The sequence below is a fragment of the Camelina sativa genome, chromosome 11 (assembly GCF_000633955.1).
Source record: "Camelina sativa cultivar DH55 chromosome 11, Cs, whole genome shotgun sequence".
Classification (NCBI taxonomy): Eukaryota; Viridiplantae; Streptophyta; class Magnoliopsida; order Brassicales; family Brassicaceae; genus Camelina; species Camelina sativa.
Window position 1 is genome coordinate 34,676,216 of NC_025695.1, and position 20,541 is coordinate 34,696,756.

The window sequence follows — 20,541 nt, forward strand, 5'->3', positions numbered from 1 at the left end:
ATTGGCATGAAAGAGTAGTCTGAGTAGACGAGGGGATCTTATCAACTGGTCCTACCTACTTATTATGCTACTACATCACCAATAGAGATAGACACTGCTTGTAAAAGATAGAAACCATATTAAATTCTAAAGTCAAAAAGTGGTCGTAAGACTAAGATTAATCTTCATAATCAACTGTTCCATTTATCAATAATGTAATTAGATGTTGGTCGTCCAACGACGTTCGGACTATCATCAATAAACGTGCATTTATGTGTAGTTGTATAATTTATGATAAGAAGAAGAAGTCAAATCTATTGTCGAGGCTTAGTTTGAATGTGGCACCGTCATTGGAGTTTTCAGTTTGGTTTATTCGGTTTTAAATAATGCATGACTCAAACTTTTGTCTGATTTGATTGAATCACGTTTTGGTCTATATAAAGTATTGTGAATAAAATAAAACTAAAACAAAATAATATTTATGTTAAACATATTGATTATAAAAAGTTTTTGGTGGTTATACTTATACCGTCTAATATGCAAAGACTTTAACATTGCTACTTTGCAGTTTGGCTTGATTTGGAAACTTGGTTCAATATTTTTTTTTCCATTATAGAATTCTCTTCTGTTTAGTTTTGAAAAAAAACATACAATATATAATTAATTCATTTTAACTTAAAGTATTTACTTATAAAATAAGTACGATTTAAAATTGAAACTTAAAAATAATTGCAGCGTGACAAAAATAAAATAATTGTATTTATTTAACAGGTTTAACTCAACACTAATAATATTCTTGGTTTTGAGTTAGTTTTGATTAATTAATTTTTTCGTTTCAACAAAATATAGAGAAAATATATTACTGTTGTATTTAGTTTTAATCTGGTGTTTGACCAAAAGAAAGAATAATATTGTTTACTTTCAAATATAAAAAATAGTTTCATTTTTGTTTATATGCATTTTTAATATATTAAAAATTAAAAGAGTATCATCAGTTGGGTCCGGTTCACTTGTTCTTTTGTCCCACATCCCAAATGTGAACCGTCTAGACGCAAACGTAGAGTCTTCGTTACATATCTCTCTTCCCTTCCCTTTTGTCTCTTCTTGAAGTAAGAAAAGCAACTCAAAGCTGGTTGAAACTTCAACGTCCCTCCTACAATCTCTCACCATGTTCCGACTCAGAGCTCACGGCAAGAAACCCATTACCATCACCACCACCACAACCACCTCATCCACCGCCTCCGATTTCCTCTACTGGTCACCAGAATCATCCCCCACAGCTCTATCTTCTCCAAGAGACATGGATCCGACCATCTGGTCTAACTTACCAAATCACCTCCTCGACCACATCCTCTCTTTCCTCCCTTTCAAAACTCTCATCTCCTTAAGATCAATCTCACGCCATCTCCGATCTCTCATCCTCTCTCCATCTTTCCTCTCCGACCATTCTTCCTTCTCTCTCCCTTCTTTCCTCCTCCTCTCTCATCCTCAATCTTTCAACTCCTTCCCTCTCTTCAACCCAAATCTCATCTCCTGGTGCACGTTACCACTCCCTCGCTCTCTCTCAGTAACCTGCGCCTCTTCTCTCCTCTCTTCTTCCCACGGCCTCCTCTGTTTCTCACGTTCCACTTCCTCTGTTTCTTCTCTCTCCATCTTCAATCCATTAACCAGATCCTCAAGATCTATCAAGTTCCCTAGCTACTCTTTCCCCTTTGAGCTTCTCTCTCTTGTTACCTCCCCTGACGGCTACAAAATCTTCACTCTTTGCCCATCTTCCTCCGCCGCTTCTTCAAGATCTGTTTGCCTCTACGACTCAAGTGATCGCACCTGGAGAAAGTTCGGCGGCGTTGATCAGGTCTTACCTCGTGGGTTTAATCAAGATGGAGTCTTTTACAATGGGTCTCTTTACTTCGCTAGATCCGAGCCTTTTCTAATCGTGAGCGTTGATTTAAACGACGGGAAATGGACAACAACAGCCACCGGACACGGTGTTTTTCCGGCGGAGGATCACATCACGTTTGCTAGATTGGTGAGTGATCCAGAGAAGAAGATACTGTACATGGTTGGAGGTATTGGGAGTAATGGGATTTGTAGGAGTATCAAGATTTGGGAATTTAAAGACGAGACAGAGAGTTGGATCGAAACTGAAACATTACCGGACATTGTTTGTAGGAAGTTCACTTCGGTGTGTTACCATAACTACGAGCATGTGTACTGTTTGTGGCATAAGGAGATGATTTGTGTTTGTTGTTACAATTGGCCTGAGATTCTGTTTTTTCATGTTGGGAGAAGGACATGGCATTGGGTTCCAAAGTGTCCTTCGCTGCCAGAGAAATGGAGCTGTGGGTTTCGTTGGTTCTCTTTTGTTCCCAGCTTGTCTGCTTCTGTTTAGTTATCTGTTATTTGTTATTGTGTTTGTGTTCAAAATCTCCATATTTTTTTGTCTTATATCAATGGTTTCGTTGGTATCTCTTTGTGAAATAAAAGATTGGTAATATTTAAAATGAAGCCATGATATTTTTGTTGTTTAATATTTCTGTTGATGTTGCAATTTTCGAGTAGTCTTTCCACTAGGGATAAAATTTGCACTATTGAAAAGAGTGGTTAAGATTACTTGGGACACTAGGGGTTGACACGTTACAAGGAGTGTCCCACGGTTCAAGCATCGCATTATGCCATTGTCACAAACTGATTCCACGTGAGCCAGTTCATCGGTCCTGTCACTTTTCCACCTGTTGTGGTTGCTAATTGCTATTTCAACCTCATCAGAGCTCGAGAACCTTGGCAAGAAGAGAGAAAGGGAGAGAAAAGCGCTTAAAGAAAGAAATTGTTAGAATGGTTGGTTGCTACAAACGAGGGAATCCATCCAACCTACACCTAACAATATAGATTAATAATCTAAAAGCATTCTACACTTCTCAACAAATATTCTACAACTCTCTTAAACATCTCACTACTATATACCGGTTGGTTTTTCAAAGTTAGATTAACATAATTGTGTTATGTGTTAGTTAATCGACCAGATTTAAAACTTATAGTAAAATGTGGTAAAGAAAAGTAGTTCTAATTCAAACAAAAATATGATAATCATTTAGTCAAAAGATTTTCAAATAGACTAAAAAATTTATAAAAAATCAATATAATGACTGTCGTGTTGTTTATGCGGGTCATTCCAACATGCGACTAAAACATGTAATCGGAGAGGCATGCATGACTCATGTAGGAAAGTACCTTTGGAGTTAGGCACACCAACTCAGTTGAGTTCGAAGATTTTGTCTCTGACCAAAGATGTGACTTTGAAGAAGGGATTCCATCATCCCTGATGAACAAAAATGGCCAGTGGGACGAAGATTGAGACTTTGGTCTTAGAGTTTGTCGACCGTTGCACAATTTTTTGGGAAAATCTCGTGACAGGTGAAAAATCTTAAATATTTTTTAAAATAATTGAGAATTTAATTTGAAACTTAATAATAGAAAATAGAAATAATTCGTTCTTTTACGTGTCATCTGATTTTGTTTTTCACTAAAAATAGCAAATGCTCCAAAATATCTAGAGAAAATATAGCAAAAACACTAAAAATAAATCTTTAAACAAAACGCAAGAAATCATACACAATTTTTTTGAGAATAGCAAATTTTCACATTGTTGCCATTCTTCTCATCTTCTAAGAGAAGGAAACTCAGGAGATGAGAAGAAAAATTTGGTGGTTGTTTTTAAACAACAATATAATACACATCAAATCTTTGATGCGACATCAACTTAAAGAAGAAGAAGCTGCGTTGATCTTCCCAGAAGATCCTCCATGGTTCAAGCCATGGATGGTTCCTGTGATGATGCTTTTCGTTCTCTTTGTTTTTTCTATTGTAGGAATCTGTCGACGTTGTCACAATTGTCGTCGAGGCGAAAATTCTCCCAGTATCCATCCTATCACCTAATTATTTAGACTTTTTTTCTTTTGATAAAATGTAAATCGTCGTTGGTGAAATATACATTTTACAGTTTCGCCGTATCAATTTCTTATCACTTTAGTCTAATGAAAGACAAACAAAAAAAATATGACAAAAACTAAGGATAATCAATGCGGAAAAATAATAGTACACGCTAGATGAAGAATAAGAAAAATAATTTTTCTTTATTTATGATTAATCTAAATGAAATTCAGAACATAATATAAGTACAACACACCACAAGACATGATGGTTGTTCTCCGGTAGTTTTCTGACGCTCAAAATAATAAAATAAATTATGTAATTAGTTTTAAAAAAAAAATCACTGTGCGCCCTAATATGGGATCTAACATTTAAGTTCAACATTTTGTCGAACATATTTTTGTTTTTGTAACTAATTACATAAATTTATTTAATTTAGTTTCAAAATATTGGCTTTGTTTTTTTTTTGTCGTCTGGATTTATTATTGATTGCAAATTATGATAACAATTACATATAATTCTATGGGCAATTCCTTCCGACCCTATTAGATTTACTACAAACACTCTTGCTCTCCTACTCCATGCTCTTGATGGTCACTTTCTTTCTCTATGCTCACCTTCATGTGTATGTAGAATCACAGCGAACAGCGATAATTGCACATCACTGGAGATCGTCTGTAAATTTGTCTCTATTAATCTGCACAATTAATAAATCGCATTATCCAGGGTTCGAATCCCAGACTTCCTAGTGTAAAAGCATTAATGAACCCTAGGCCAACCACTGGGCCAAGGGGCTTTCACTATTGGCCTTGTTTTACTTTCAATATTTTGGCCATATTGTTTCCCTTCTTATCATTTAACATTTTCTATATAAGCTATATACAATATATAAAAATTTTAACTTCTAAATGGGGGTTTTAATTTTGGACGCCAACGCCTGTTTCACTAGGCTTCTTATTCAGGACCGGCTCTGATTCAGTCTTTCGCAGCAATTCCTCAAATATGAGCTAGAGATCCTTCGGGGCCAACCAACCAAAAGTCGAGTGCTCAAGGAAAAACTTACACATGTCAATCTTAATCTCAATATTTAATCTATATTCTTCTTCAATAAGATAGTTGCTCGATAATGCGAGCAAGTCTATAAGAAAATCTCTGAAGTCAAGCTTAAATGTTTTATATGTACATAAAATAATATAAAAATACACTTGTACAAATTTAGACATTTTATTGAATGTGTGTTGTTACATGATACCAAACTCTATTAGCTAGTGGGTAAAGTGAGTGTGTATTGTCAGATGTTAATATGTCCTACTTTATCCCATGAAATATTTAACTTTTGTTTAATAGTCCGACCAAGAATTAGTTGCGTATACGTCCAAAATAACACCGGCAAGACAATGGAGAGATGTCCACTATTTTCGTTTTGATATCTGACTATGAATCCCATTTGTCCACTAACTTTTTATCTTTATATATTGGTATATTCCTTTGCTAATGCAAATTAGAATCAGTGTAATTAGTCCAAAACTGAAAAAACAAAAAAAGGAGAGGAATGAGAATGAAGATCGACACAGACAGCATAGTGGTGCCATTAAGTTTGTTGATAGCAGTGGGATACCATGTCTTTCTATGGAGCACCTTCAAGCACAACCCTTCTCGTACTTCCCTTGGCATTGATTCCTCCAAACGCAAAGCTTGGTTCCGTGACATCAAAGAGGTTCTTCTTCTTCTTTTTTTTTTTTAGATGTTTGTTCTATGTAGACTTTGTTTTGCGCTTATATGTTAAGACAAAGAAAATTATATATTTTCAAATTTGAACTAAACCAAAATATTTAGGCAACTATGATTTTTTTTACATACTTTTATCTTGTTTTTTTTTCGTTTCTTCGTAAAGTTTTCAAAAGATGATTGAAATATGTATATGTATTGCGTATTGCAAATGTGAGCACATTTAATTTCTTTACCCAAAAGAATAAAATTAGTTGTAAAACGCAAACGGAATAAATGGCGTTGGCGTTTACATGTAACACATATGACATATCTTCAGTGAAAAATCAGAAACTAATTCACTTGTTTCTTTTTCATTTGAAACAATCAAACCCCTTATGTCTTTGTCATTTTTAATAACTATTAGAATATGTATATGCAAGGGTAAACATACTACTCATTAGTTTTACGTTTGCACAATAGGTCTTAGTTTAAATCTTCAACGCAAACAAAATAATCGGCGTTGTGTTCACATTTTTTATAAAAATATTAGTTTTTACGTTGTACAAAAATAAGTCACATGTAAAGTTGTAAAACACAAAGACAAAATTCTGCTTTTACAAGTAAAATGAAATAAATCCCTAATGTCTTTGTAGATTTTTTGTTGTTAATAAATCAGTTCTTGTTTTGTTGATCATAATGAACACGCAGGGTGATGATAAGACCGGAATGTTGGCTGTACAAAGCTTGAGGAACAAAAAAATGGTGACAATTCTCACGGCTTCGATCGCCATACTTATCCTCCTTTCTCTAGCCGCGGTAACTAACAACGCGTTTAAAGCGAGTCATCTCATCACCGCGGCTGATGACATCTTCTTCGGCTCACAAAACGCTAAAATCTTCGTCCTAAAATATGCCTCTGCCTCGTTGCTTCTTGCGGCGAGCTTCTTCTTTAGCTCAATTGCCCTGAGTTATTTTATGGATGCAATTTTCCTAATCAACGCGATTGCTAAGAAGCCTGAAGGAGACTGCGACTGCGGTTTTGATATCACGGGGACAACGTCGTTTAGGGAGTATACAAGATTGGTGCTGGAGAGAGGGTTTTTAATGGCTATGGTTGGGAACAGAGTTATGTGCGTTTCTGTACCGTTGTTGCTTTGGATGTTTGGGCCGTTACCTGTGCTTGCGTCTTCATTAGGCCTTGTTTGGGTGTTGTATCAGTTTGATTTTCCGTCGAACGCTAAAATTTCTGTTTGTAAACCATAGAGATATACATTGAAAATTTGGTTGTATTGTAGTCCAGAGTGGTTTAGTAAAAATAAACTATTTGACATTTTGGGCCTAGCTCGACAAGGAATACAATTTCGGAACCTAAAGCTCAATTAGCTCGACATCTATTGGTCTGGAAACCAACCTAGAAAAGAAGATACCGAGAGATAAGATCGAATCTACAAAAAAACAAAATTCCACGAAGATAATAGAAACAAACTACATCGAAGAATCGACACCCCGGAAATATAAAAGGGGGAGCTCGTCGACACCCATAAGAACCTTAGGCATAAGTTTACTCTAGAAAAACCCTAACTTGCGAATAAAACTAGTTAGATCTCTCTTGTAATCTTTTAGCGGTTCTTGATCATATAAAAAAATCTATTTTTTTTTAATCTTTCTCTGTTTTATTAATCCAGTTTAAAACTTAGCTGTGTGAGTATTGCTTGGACATCCCTATAATTTGGTTGCATTTAATACACATATATGCCGCCATCCAGGTACATTAATTTAAAAACAAAAATTAATTTTAAATGCTGTTACTCCAAATTGACTTGAGCATATATAATAATTACAAGAAGAGTGTCAATTTCATAGAACGAAATAGGCAGAAAAATTGAACAACTCGAACAAAAATAACGATAATCATGAACATAGAGCAAAGAAAAAGGAAAAAAAACAGCAAGTAAGTTATGTTATTCAAGTGATATTGTCTTACATACGCCGAGACAAAAGACTATGATGTAGTCCCACATTCAGGCCATTGTGAGCAAGAGGTGCATACATCTATAGATCATCCGAACTCAATAGCTACATTGCAAAAACGGGAAGAAACAAAAGTGCTTGGTTAGGAGAAATATTATAAACAGAGTTAAGGAAAGAATGTTACATGGTTTCTTGAAGTACAAGAAACGACCAAGAATCAAACAAGACAAAGAGTTGTGTTACCTTGATTTGCAGCTGCAAGAACTTCACGTAATGGACGGCGTCTTCAAGCATTGTGCTTATATCGACCTTTGTCCCATTAGGAACTAGGCTCTGCAATGTCTTTAGCCTCCCGTTTATTCTTTCTCTTCGTTTCTGCAACATACATCAACATTATTATTCCACAAAACCTAACAACTCAAATCAGCAATGATTTGTTTAGTTTCTTGAATTACCCTAGCATATAGGCTCTGAGGATCGGATGCTATCCGTTTGTTGGGTTTTGCTTTGCGTGTAAGGCTTTTTGATGTATTAGCCGTTAAACCTAAAGCTTTCTCATCATCTGAACTATTGAATCTGCTTAGGCTCTGACCATCTCTCCAAGCAGTGTTAGGCTCGGTGACCAAATTATTTTCCGAGCTTAACTTTTGCTTCTTCATCGGTTTCATCTGCTCCTGCTTAATTTGTGGTAACCATTATCGTTTGCTCATTGATACCGGGAGGTACAGGTAGTGGCTTAGCATTTGACAAAAAAAAAAATTGAAAAAACAACGTTTTGAATTAAAGCTTACTTGTCTTGAGTCGACATAGAGGTTCATTTGGTAATTGGAACCATCAAGAACAGCCGGATAGTTCCTTTTCAGACTCGTACCAAATGGGAAGAACTCATCGGAAGAGAAAGCATCAATCTCACTAGGAGCATTGTAAAAACTGGTATCGTCAGATGAACATTGGTCAAAGTTGAATATCCCTAAAAGAGACTCATATTCACCATCAACCAAAGCTCCATTCTCCATAGCAATGCTTTTTTTAGGGTGCAAATTTCAATGCTCAATTTTTATCTTTTCTTTTCTTAGGCGTGCGTCTATACATTTATATATAGCCGCGTACCAGCTCATATCAGAGGCTTGAGGAAAATACACTTTTGTAAGAAATATGATAAATATTTTATGGTTGGTTACAAAATCTTAGTCACTGTGTCTTGAACAAGTCTTAAGGTTCATAACGTACCATGTTCAACTACAATTAGTCAACTTGTGGGGTCGATAAAAGCCAAGTTTAGACAGAGTCAATGAAGAATGCCACTCCATTGCATGACGATCGAGTACATTATATATTTTTTATATATAGAAAGATTCATGTTTCTCAATGAATGTCAAACATTTTTATGTGAAAGATCAAAAAGAGAATAAAGAAAGAATATATGGGGCGCCCCACGATATGTACAAAAAGCGTCTTGTGACAATGAACTTGTTTTTTTAGTTTTCTACCTTTTCGGGAAATAAATAGTCCATTAATCCAAATGTAAGTTTCTTTTCCGCAATACATTGATGAATCTTACATACGTTGGGGGTTCGGACTGTGTGTCCAAATCACGATTTAGCTATACACGAATTACTTAAACTAATTTAATTGAATTCGTAAAGAGGATTGTATAGAAGAGATACTTTCTAGTTTAAACAACAAAGTTACTCGTGCCTAGAGCAAGTTTAATGGGTTAATGCTAATGTTGTCGTTGTGTAACTGTAATCAGCTTGATTCAAATTCCTACAATAATACGTATTGTTGAAAGATAATAAACATAGAGATACTGAAAAGACCAAAGGACGGCACAATATTATTTGAGATTCCGACAAGATGAGATTCATACTCGTTTGCGTGTCTTAAGATCACCCTTACATACACAAACAAATAAAATTTAATATGTCAAAGGTCATTGTTCATTATATAAACAAATAAACACAGCTCGGAAATGTTTTGTTGTGTCTAAGTTCGATCAAGGTACAATGCATTAAATCTTACGGATTAGCTGTTCATTGGTGGTTAGACTTTTTTCTTTTAACCTCCATTTGCTAGATTATAAAGTTTTATTTTCTTTCTAAACATTACAAAAATATATACTAGCTGTTGTTATTCTATTGATGATTCAGTTCCATGACATGTTGTCAAAATAACCAAGCATGCATAATCTCTTTCCAACGGTTTTCCTACTGCAACATCAAAAAACCAAAGGTTTAGAGATCATGCACACATTATTATATGTGTGTAAAGGACATGCATGACCCATATGTTTTCCAAGATTTTATGTATGTAAGTCATTGTTTCTCATGCCACCAATGCTGCTAAACCTGTTTTGGTAGCGTGAATTAAACTTGGTAGTTCCACCACCCCTACAAATAATTACACTTCATTGGGCTTGCCAAGTGGCGGTTGGATCCTAACCAGGACTCAGTAACCTTAAATGTAAACCTAGGAGAATATGTACAAATTCCAAATATACTTTATATTAAACAGTAATAGGGAGTGATTTTTTAATACAATGTGAATGAGAGGACAGCCCAAGTAAGAATGACAAATAATAAATGTTAAAGCAAATAGCATTATGAACTTTCTCTATAACATATATAGGTGTATGATGTGTACATAAAAATCAAAGTATGAAGTATGAATTTCTTTTCGGAAGAGATGACCAATATCAATTGATACAAGAACAGAGACGGTATAATTAGTTTAGAGAATATTGTGTATATTCCTGCAGGGTTATGTGGATTACATATACACTAAAACGATTCATTCTAGTTTCCTAATCAACCAAGATATGAAATTTTTTTTTTGGTAAGGGACCGGGAGAAGAATCTCCCAGTATTTATTCAAAAACTAAAAAATTACACATCAACAGAACGTGGAAACAAAGAACCAAGTTCATCCTCTTCAAAAATCTGACATAACTCCGAGGGAATAACAACCAAGGAGTGAAAACCTAAAGGTAACGAAAAATCATAGTTAGCCGATTAGCCTCCCTGTAAATGTGAGTAATCCAGACTGGCCAGTCCTTAGCAAGAAAGCCATGGCACATGCGTACCAGGAAAAACAGGGGGTGTAAATCACTAATCCCTGTGTTAAGAAAACCCACCGCTAGCTTCGAGTCCACCTCCAACTCAAGACAAGTGTCACCCTTCTCCCAAGCAGCACACAGCCCATAATAAACTCCCCAAAGTTCTGCTAGACTTGCCGAACACCGCCCTATGTTTAAAGCGAACCCCCCACACCACTGGCCCGCACTGTCCCGTAACACTCCTCCGGCTGTCGCAGGACCTGAATTACCATGTGAGGCACCATCAGTGTTCATTTTCATCCAGCCAACACTCGGTTTCTGCCACCCAATCAACTGCTCAACCCGAGGCGGTTTCTTAGTCAAAGATTCCTTTTGAAGATTCGCAAGTGTCACCTCCTTAGCCAAATCTTTTGAGAAAACGCACTCGATCCATATCCCATTCTCCCCAAACACGTTCCCACACCTCTATTTCCAGCCCCACCATACGGCCATAGAGAACAAGGTGGACCATGGAACTCCATCAACCGACCGTCCATCTGACAAATTCATATCAACCCATTCCAACAGAGCACTATCAAAGAATACCTGATGCCTCTATGTCGGAAGTAGTGTCTCCCACACTCCATGCATAGCCGGACAATCTCGTAAAATATGAATAATTGTCTCAACGGTTCATATTTCCGACGCAGAGGGAGAGACTACAAGTACTAGAGAGAGTAAGAGTGTTCTTATGGTTAGTTGGTAATCGAGCAATTATGACTAATGTGGAACGACATCGAAGGCACTTGTGTAAAATATGGAGTGTGGGAGGTGGCACCAGTTCGACTTTACCGTTAACCAATGACTAGCAATGGTATCTCCAATCTTATATTTACTCCGCAACACATGCGCCCACAAACTCTCCCTATCATGAAGGAGTCTCCAACCCACTTTAGCAATCAGTGCCATATCCATCTGTTTTGCAGTTCTAAGTCCTGCACCACCTTCCCTCTTAGGCAAACAGACTCTCTCCCAAGATAGAAGATGTAATTTCCTTTTCCCTGCTGTGCTCCCCCATAGGAATGATTGATGTTTTATCCAGAGAGGACAATATCGATTGAGGGAGCATCATTGTGCTCATGGAATGAACCGGAATAGAAGATAGCACCGCTTTAGTAAGTGTCAGGCGCCCAGCCAAACTCTGAGAGTGGCTCTTCCAACCTGCCAAACGCGAGGACACTCTCTCCAAAATAGCACTAAATGTCTCCTTATTCATCCTTTTATGAAGGACCGGCATCCCCATGTACTTACCTAAGTCCTTGTTAACTTTAATACCACTCGCTTCACTGATGAGCCCTAGATCACTCGAGACATTGTTGGAGAAAAATATTTTAGATTTATCAAGAATGACCTTCTGCCCCGAGGCACCACAAAACTGTTCCAACACACTCCTGAGAACCCTTATTTGTGAGACTGAAGCTTCCGCAAATAGAATCAAGTCATCTGCAAAACAAATGTGGGAAAGCTTAGGACCTCCTTGAGATAACCAAATCGTCTTCCACCTTCCACCTATCACGGCCCTATCAATGAGATGACACAAACTTTCCATACAGAGAACAAACAGAAAGGGCGATAACAGGTCACCCTGTCTGAGGCCTCTCAACGGCTTAAAGGCCTCTGTCTTTTCTCCATTCCACAACAGAGTGAAGGACCAGCAATGCACTGCATTATCCATTGGACCCAAACCGCTGAAAGTCCTGCCAATCGAAGTGTATCCTCAAGGAAATCCCATCGGATCCTGTCATAAGCTTTTTCCAGGTCTAACTTCAAGAGCATCCACCCTTTACGACCCTTTTTCGGCCTCATAAAGTGTACTGCTTCCTGCATTACCACAATATTGTCAGTTTCCAGTCTCCCAGGAATAAAACTGGACTGTGCAGGTCCCACCAGCTTCGTCATGACCCGCTTCAGTCTTTCTACCATGGTCTTCGTAATAATTTGGAACAGCACATTGCACAAACTAATCGGTCTAAACTGGGTGATGCTCTCAGGTTTAGCCACCTTAGCAATAAGCACCAACAAAGCGTCATTAGTATCCGACGGAAGTATCCCTGTAGCAAAAAAGTCCAGAGCGAACTTCACCACTAACTCACCAACCACCTCCCAACTCTGTTTGTAGAAAACCGGTTGATATCCGTTTGGTCCTGGAGCCTTCAAATTCCCCATTCCCTGGATAGCATGTTTAATCTCCGAAGCAACAAAAGACTTCTCCAGGACCAGCTTATCCATACCTGACAACTGCATGAAACCTACACTCGGTAACTTCTCAACTACCTCCTCCACATCTTGCAGAGAGTACAGACGCTGGTAATACTCTACAACCAGTTTTTCTAACTCATGCGTATTAGTAATCCAGTTCCCCTTATTATTTTTCAACATCTCAATCTGGTTTCTCCACCTCCGAATAATCGTGGACATATGGAAGAAAGTAGTATTTCTCTCCCCGCAAGTAATTTATCTCTCCCTAGATTTCTGGAACCACAACAACTCCTCCTGTTCTAGAATCAGGTCAAACTCCTTAATCAAGCTCTCTTCTCGGCTCAGCAACTCATCAGTTGGAACAAGCTCTAGTAGGGTTTGGACACTGTCTCCTTCAGCAGTATCTCCTTACGTTTCTGAACCACACTAAACATCTCCCTGTTCCATTTGGACAGTGTTGATTGAAGCTGTTTCAGAGCATCAGGAGTGCTCAAATCCCTTCTCCAAGAAACCGACAGCAGCTCCTTGAATCCCTCATGCTTCATCCATGCCGCCTCAAAACGAAAGGGTCTCCTTCGAACATCCTGTGATGTCTCGGGAGATAACTGCACATATAGGGGAACGTGATCCGAGGATAAGAACGGCAAATGTGCCACCTTAGCCTCCTGCCACAACAAACGAGCCTCGGGACAACAAAGAACCCTATCAAGGCGCTTTGCCACTAGAGAACTCTCAACGCGCCCTCTCCTCCAAGTAAATTGCTTACCTTGGAAGCCCATATCAATCAACGATGACTCATTAATCCAGTTTCCAAACGCCACAGAATCCGGCGAAAGTCTACCATTTCCTTTGGAGCGTTCATCAACCCTCACGATCATGTTAAAATCCCCTCCCACGATTAAAGGCCCTACCACACTTCGCATAATCTCTCAAAGCTGATCCCCCAAACCGCTACATCTGCTCACCGTCAGAGCTGCGTAGACGACAATCAGATTCAATATCATCTCCCCATTAACAAACTTCGCATATATGAATTGGTCCGAAGACTCCACCACCTCCATCTCGCCAATCCCAGACCGCCAAAGTAACCATAGACCCCCACTCTGACCTGTTGCATCGACCCAAATATAAGAATCAAAAGAGGGTGACGAAAATAGAGTTCAACTCACCTTGGGAAAGACACCTTGGGAAGAGAAACATGCACCAAGGTTTGAATCTTCATTCAACTTACTATCTTTATTATCTTTTAGTTTCAAGAACAATTAAGACTTGGCTTTGTTACCAAGTTTTTTATCACTATATAAACTCATGTAATCTCATTTGAGAATAACCAATCAATTTTCCTTTTCATTTTATTAGTCTATCTCTTTGTTCTTTGTCTAGAACATTTTCTTGTTTCTTGGTGTGTAATATCCAAGCAACAGCCTTCTTTTGCTGGACTAGTGTGTCATATCTAGCAGCCATTGGAGTTGGGAATATCAGCATCCTTCCGCAACTGCTGTGCGACCCTTCAATCCATTAAATCTCCCTTGTTGCACCTTTCAACTTGGCAAGTTTCTATCCTTTCTAATCCGGCTGAGTGATTCTCGAATTTGGGCGTATCAAGTGGTATCAGAGCCACTCAACCGGTATTTGTCTGTTCATCTTCTCATCTTCCATTTCTAAATACTTCTTCTTCTTCTTTCTATCTTAAATCTGGGTCATCTCCTTACTTAGGCCATTTCTATTTCAAAAAAAAAAAAAAAGATTTGCATTTAGCTAGGTCGTGGAAGAAAAATCCTGCTGGCTGAGGAGAAATCTAGCCTTGGAGTGGTTAAAACAGATTTCAAAATCCTCTTGTCTTTCTATCTTCCTTCTTGCCTTGTTACTTGGGAACTCCATTGGGTTGCTTGGATTTGTTCTCTTAGAACTTAGAGAGAAAGCTCTTGAGTGACCTACCAAAATTGAGAGAAACACTTTTGTGTGTGTGGATTTTTTATCTGCTAACTTTTGGTGTTAAGTTTTCAGGAAACCATGGAAAGCGATGGAGAAAGAGATCGGCCAAGAAATTCTGTCGCCGGGCTACCTAACTTGCAAATGAGGGCATTGAATGACACTATTACTAACCTTATTAATAAAGGTATAGAAGAACTACACCACAGGCTCGACGAGATTCAGAATAGCCAACAAACCCGTTCTATACCCGCAGCCAGGAGAGATAGTTCAAGGAGGACTCACCGGCCCGAGGAGGAAATTGAAGAAGAGGAGTTCCATGAAGAAGATGATCGATCCATCAACCGACCTAGACGAAGTCATAGAAACCGTGATCAAGGTGATGTTAATCCTTTTGGTACAAGAAATGACAATTTAGGTGGTTTAAANCTATCTAACTTGCAAATGAGGGCATTGAATGACACTATTACTAACCTTATGGATACAGGTTTAGAAAAACTACACCAGAGGCTCGACGAGATTTATAATAGCCAACAAACCCGTTCTAGACCCGCAGCCAGGAGAAAACATTCAAGGAGGACTTACCGGCCCGAGGAGGAAATTGAAGACGAGGAGTTCCATGAAGAAAATGGTCGATCCATCAACCGACCTAGACGAAATCATAGAAACCGTGATCAAGGTGATGTTAATCCTTTTGTTACAAGAAATGATAGAGTAGATGATCCGGATGTTTACCTAGATTGGGACAGGAAAATGGAGTTAGTGTTCGATTGTCAAAAAATTTCTGAACTCAAGAAGGTTAGATTAGGAGCAACTGAGTTTATAGGCTATGTTACTAACTGGTATGATCAAGTTGTGACTCACAGGATAAGGACAGGTGGATGATCAATAGCTTCATGGGATGAGCTCACTACATTAATGAGGAAACGGTTTGTGCCGGTTCATTACCACAAAGATCTCCACCAAAAACTCAGACACTTGCTTCAAGGAACCAAATCTATGGAGGACTATTTCCAGGAAATGGAAAGCTTAATGATAAAGGCGGATGTAGATGAAACCTTAGAAGCTACCATGGCCAGATTCCTTGCAGGCCTTAACCGGGACATTCAGGACAAAATGGAGCTTCAAGAATATGAAGGCTTGGAGGAAATGTTGCACAAGGCGGTTCTAATCGAACAACAAAACAAGAGGAAGGGTTTCTCTAAACCTTCCTTTGCTCCAAAATCAAGTTATCAAGATAAAGGTAAGTCTCCAACCCCATCAACTTCAGTTTTTAAGACTAATGCTCCTGCTCGTTTTGATAAAGGAAAGGCAGTCGAGACCAATAATTGGGCAAGGGATATTCGGTGTTTGAAATGTCAAGGACTTGGACATTATGCCAACAAATGTCCGAATCAAAAGGTAATGATCCTTCTAGATAACGATGAAGTGGAGTCTGAGGACGAAAAAGAAAAAGAGGAAGATCTCGGTCCAATCTTTGACGAAGAGGAAGAACAATTTGAATATCCAACTCAAGGGACACTTCTGGTCACTAGGAGATCATTGAGCGTTCAGCCTAAGTCCAATGACCGAGAACAAAGGGAGAATCTCTTTCACACTAGATGTTTAGTTCAAGATAAAGTTTGTTCTTTGATCATTGACGGTGGAAGCTGTACTAACGTTTCTAGTGATTCTCTTGTTAGGAAACTTGGACTTGAGACCAGACCTCATCCGCGACCCTTTAAACTGGAATGGTTGAATGAAATGGGTGAACAATACGTCAGGGAGCAAGTCACGGTTCCTCTTACCATCGGCCGATATGAAGACGAGATCCTGTGCAATGTCCTTCCCATGGATGCAAGCCATATCCTTCTAGGACGACCTTGGCAGTTTGACATGAGGGCGATACATGATGGCTACACCAACCAACATTCCTTTGATCATACAGGAAAAAGATCACTTTGGTTCCTTTAACTCCATTGGAGGTCCATCAAGACCAGGTCCAGTTGAAGAATAGCCGAGACAAAGAAATTAAACCAGCAAAACCTGAGGTATCTCCTAAGAACTCCAACTTCTTTGTCAAAGAAAGTCAAGTAAGGAAATCTTTGTACTCTCAACAGCCATTGTTTTTCTTGTATATAAATAAACACTAAATAGGATTTTCTGACCTTGCACCGGAGCTCCCGAGTGATTTGATAGGTGTTTTGCAGGAATTCTTAGATATCTTTCCAAAAGAGAACCCTGACAGTTTGCCGCCAATAAGAGGTATAGAACACCAAATTGATTTCATCCCAGGTGCGTCACTTCCAAACCGGTCGGCTTATCGAACCAATTCATTGGAAACAAAGGGACTTCAAAAGCAGATTGGAGAACTTCTTGAAAAAGGTTACATCAGGGAGAGCCTAAGCTCATTTTATGTACCTGTTCTCCTTGTGCCTAAGAAGGATGACTCTTGGCACATGTGTGTTGATTGTAGAGACATCAACAACATTACGGTAAAGTATCATCATCCTATTCCTAGGCCTTATGATATGCTTGACGAACTGCATGGTTCTTGTATCTTTTCTAAGATAGATCTCAAAAGTGGATATCACCAAATACTCATGAAAGAGGGTGATGAATGGAAAACTGGTTTCAAAATTAAGCATGGGTTGTATGAATGGTTGGTTATTCCTTTTGGGCTAACAAATGCACCCAATACTTTTATGAGGTTAATGAACCATGTTTTGAGAAAATTCATTGGAATCTTTGTTGTAGTTTACTTTGATAATATCTTAGTCTATAACAAGAATCTGGATGAACATGATCAGCATCTAAAAGCGGTTCTAACAATTCTTAGGGAGGAAAAGTTGTTTGCCAATCTCAAGAAATGCACTTTTTGTACGGATAACCTTGTCTTTCTAGGTTTTGTTGTTAGTGCAGATGGCATTAAGGTTGATGAGGAGAAAGTTAAAGCTATAAGAGTATGGCCAAGCCCTAAGACCGTTGGAAAAATAAGGAGCTTTCATGGACTAGCTGGATTCCATAGGCACTTTGTGAAGGACTTTAGGACTATAGCTGCACCACTTACATAAGTCATCAAAAAGGATGTTGGATTCAAATGCGAGATTAAAAGAAAGATCAATGACAGTGTCTACCAACTTGATCTTCAAGGTAAGTACAATGTGAGTTCAAGATTTAATGTTGATGATTTAGTTCCTTTTGTGGCAGATGATCCAGATTTGAGGTTAAATCCTTTTCAAAAAGAGGGGGATGATGTGATCATGGATGGAGCTAAGGAGGATGAACTAGTAGCTGACCTTGAACTTGAGGAATATGTAGCTGAGATTGAACCAGAGGAGCTTGTTCCTGAGGATGCTATGCTTGTACCTGTTGGACCAATGACAAGGGCAAGGACCAAACAGCTTGTTGGAGCTGTTCATTTGATATTTGAAGATAGTTGGAGCAAAGAGAACATGAGAATTTATATTGGGGATGATATATATCAAGTACAGTCCACTTTGGGCATAATACAAGCCCAAGAAAGCCCAAAATAATCACTTTATTTTGTGGTCAAAAGAGGGTGACGAAAATAGAGTTCAACTCACCTTGGGAAAGACACCTTGGGATGAGAAACATGCACCAAGGGTTGAATCTTCATTCAACTTACTATCTTTATTATCTTTTGGTTTCAAGAACAATTAATACTTGGCTTCGTTACCAAGTTTCTTATCACTATATAAACTCATGTAATCTTATTTGAGAATAATCAATAAATTTTCCTTTTCATTTTATTAGTCTATCTCTTTGTTCTTTGTCTAGAACATTTTCTTGTTTCTTGGTATGTAATATCCAAGCAACAACCTCCTTTTCCTGGACTAGTGTGTCATATCTAGCAGCCATTGGAGTTGGGAATATCAGCAGCCTTCCGCAACTGCTGTGCGACCCTTCAATCCATTAAATCTCCCTTGTTGCACCTTGCACCTTGGCGAGTTTCCATCCTTTCTAATCCGGCTGAGTGATCCTCGAATTTGGGCGTATCAGAGCTGCTCGATCCCCACCGGCATGCGTCTCGAAAACTGCCAGAACATCCGCCTTACACTTCTTCAACATATACCGGATTGACCTCCGAAAATTAGGTTTATTCGCCTCCGACAATTCCATAGTATTAGATCTATCATTGAGCTTTCAAAAAAGATTCGAAAAACCGGGGAGGACCACCATCGACTCCTCCTGCTGGAGAACGGCGACCCCCACCGCGGGAGAGCCACCGGATCCCAGCGGAGAACCGCCACCGACATCTAAGTTCGTCGGGGCGAGTGAACTGCCAACCCCACTCTGATCTCTCCCGATCGAAAAAACTCCACCCAATCGACCCCAACTCTCCTTCTCCTCTCTCAATCTCTTTCCACTCGCAGAAAGTTCCAATTCTCCCTTAGTTGGGCCAAACACCAGCCTTCGTGTGGGCATATTAGGTTTGAAAGATTTGGGCCTCGGACCAGTCACATCTTGGGCGTTAAGGCCCACTGCCTTCCTTTCTTTCAAGCCTTCTTTAGCTCCCCTTTGTTGTTTAATCACCCCCTTATGCGACGTGTTCCCCCTTACGTACTCCAGACGCATATCTGATCGTATCACCTTCTGAGGATCCTGATTTTCCTTATCTCCCGTAACAATATCAATTTCCCTTGATTCGCGGGATGCCAAATCCAGCTCCAACCTTCCAAAACTGTTAGATATCGGAATATCCCCAGAATATTTTCCCTGAGCCACAACACGACGGTCCCTTTTCGAGCCCTTACCGGAACCCCCCGCCGCAAACACCACCGGAGAATCTTGTGTAACCGTCTTTCTATTTCTCGAAGCAACCAATGTGAAACCATCCTCACCTGAATCTGTCCGCGGTGGACTCCTCTACACTGGCCCCACTGGAATACTAGGTTCACCTCTCTCTCATATACAATCCGCGGACAAGAGTGGACCAAATGCCCATAGATTCCACAATTCAAACATATGTTTGTTAACCCCTCATAAGAAACGAAGTATCTCTCTCTGTTGATTAACACAGTGCCTTTGAGCGGATCCCACAAGTTAACTTCCACACACACCCTAGCAAAACGAGCCCTCTCAAAGTGTAACGTAGTGAGGTCCACTTTAAGCGGTGTCCCCAGACCCTCCGCAATGCTCAACAGGATAGCCTTGTGGTAAAAGGTCACTGGGAGATGCAATAACCGAACCCAAACAGGAGTTGTAACGATCTCATCCCGTAACGGGTCAAAGTCCGGAGACCACCGTTGCACCATTAGATAACTCCCAAAGATTTTCTACGGACCACCCGTTAAAGCCGCCATAATCTCTTCCTCCACCGCAAAGCGCACCATAAAAAACTGACGCGGGAGATCCATCACCAACATCTCCCCCGCTGGCTTGCACATCTCCCGCAGTCTCCTGCTCAACACAGATACAAAAATATTACGGCCTAGCACCTTCACAATCATGCACTGCTGCCATAAGCTGTTCATCGCTGATAGGACTTCCTCATTTATAACGATCTCAGGTTCACCATTCTTCCCATTAGGAAAAGACAGCCGCACTCGCTCCCTAAAAAACACATCATCCATCACTTCATCCCGTGTTAAAAACCCAGCACCACCACTACTCTTCACTTTGTTGACCCATGACATAGGCCGATCAGGAGGATCCCCTGGTGGACGGCCTCTCTCCCCTACATCCAGCATGGTAGCAAGATATGAAAACGAATCTGCTATATT

General features: G+C 39.3%; 5 protein-coding genes across 6 annotated transcripts; 4 read left to right on the forward strand and 1 right to left on the reverse strand.

The window, feature by feature from the left end:
- LOC104725150 (F-box/kelch-repeat protein At5g43190) lies at positions 932-2,510 on the forward strand. The gene has a single exon (XM_010443757.2). It carries the CDS (start codon positions 1,148-1,150, stop codon positions 2,369-2,371), a length of 1,224 nt encoding a protein of 407 aa, XP_010442059.1. The 5' UTR covers positions 932-1,147; the 3' UTR covers positions 2,372-2,510.
- LOC109127601 lies at positions 3,616-3,979 on the forward strand. Its single transcript, XM_019232559.1, has one exon. The coding sequence runs from the start codon at positions 3,667-3,669 to the stop codon at positions 3,913-3,915; it is 249 nt and encodes an 82-aa protein (XP_019088104.1). The 5' UTR covers positions 3,616-3,666; the 3' UTR covers positions 3,916-3,979.
- Positions 5,432-6,969, forward strand: LOC104725152. The gene is made up of 2 exons (XM_010443759.2): positions 5,432-5,626; positions 6,328-6,969. Exons 1-2 carry the CDS (start codon positions 5,462-5,464, stop codon positions 6,880-6,882), a joined length of 720 nt encoding a protein of 239 aa, XP_010442061.1. The 5' UTR covers positions 5,432-5,461; the 3' UTR covers positions 6,883-6,969.
- LOC104725151 (transcription factor bHLH139-like) lies at positions 7,429-8,690 on the reverse strand. Of its 2 annotated transcripts, none has more exons than XM_019232499.1 (4): positions 8,382-8,690; positions 8,046-8,264; positions 7,834-7,965; positions 7,429-7,695 (listed from the first exon to the last, which is right to left on the reverse strand). In XM_019232499.1, exons 1-4 carry the CDS (start codon positions 8,604-8,606, stop codon positions 7,672-7,674), a joined length of 600 nt encoding a protein of 199 aa, XP_019088044.1. In that variant the 5' UTR covers positions 8,607-8,690; the 3' UTR covers positions 7,429-7,671. The 2 variants fall into 2 exon arrangements, with proteins under 2 accessions (XP_019088044.1, XP_019088043.1); XM_019232498.1 differs by having other exon boundaries at positions 8,046-8,267.
- Positions 15,734-18,253, forward strand: LOC104728640. Its single transcript, XM_010447595.1, has 6 exons — positions 15,734-16,683; positions 16,743-16,887; positions 17,005-17,757; positions 17,881-17,947; positions 18,005-18,159; positions 18,230-18,253. Exons 1-6 carry the CDS (start codon positions 15,734-15,736, stop codon positions 18,251-18,253), a joined length of 2,094 nt encoding a protein of 697 aa, XP_010445897.1.

Excerpts from the sequence above, each read along its gene's own strand:
- LOC104725150 (XM_010443757.2), top strand. The coding sequence starts at position 1,148 with ATGTTCCGACTCAGAGCTCACGGCAAGAAACCCATTACCATCACCACC.
- LOC109127601 (XM_019232559.1), top strand. The coding sequence starts at position 3,667 with ATGAGAAGAAAAATTTGGTGGTTGTTTTTAAACAACAATATAATACAC.
- LOC104725151 (XM_019232498.1), bottom strand. The coding sequence starts at position 8,606 with ATGGAGAATGGAGCTTTGGTTGATGGTGAATATGAGTCTCTTTTAGGG. Across the intron at positions 8,268-8,381 it reads TCTATGTCGACTCAAGACAA|CAGGAGCAGATGAAACCGAT; the intron begins GTAAGCTTTAAT and ends CCACAAATTAAG. Across the intron at positions 7,696-7,833 it reads TCTTGCAGCTGCAAATCAAG|CTATTGAGTTCGGATGATCT; the intron begins GTAACACAACTC and ends TTTGCAATGTAG.
- LOC104725152 (XM_010443759.2), top strand. The coding sequence starts at position 5,462 with ATGAGAATGAAGATCGACACAGACAGCATAGTGGTGCCATTAAGTTTG. Across the intron at positions 5,627-6,327 it reads GGTTCCGTGACATCAAAGAG|GGTGATGATAAGACCGGAAT; the intron begins GTTCTTCTTCTT and ends ATGAACACGCAG.
- LOC104728640 (XM_010447595.1), top strand. The coding sequence starts at position 15,734 with ATGAGGAAACGGTTTGTGCCGGTTCATTACCACAAAGATCTCCACCAA. Across the intron at positions 16,684-16,742 it reads CTTCTAGGACGACCTTGGCA|GAAAAAGATCACTTTGGTTC; the intron begins GTTTGACATGAG and ends TTGATCATACAG. Across the intron at positions 18,160-18,229 it reads TTCCTGAGGATGCTATGCTT|ATAGTTGGAGCAAAGAGAAC; the intron begins GTACCTGTTGGA and ends TGATATTTGAAG.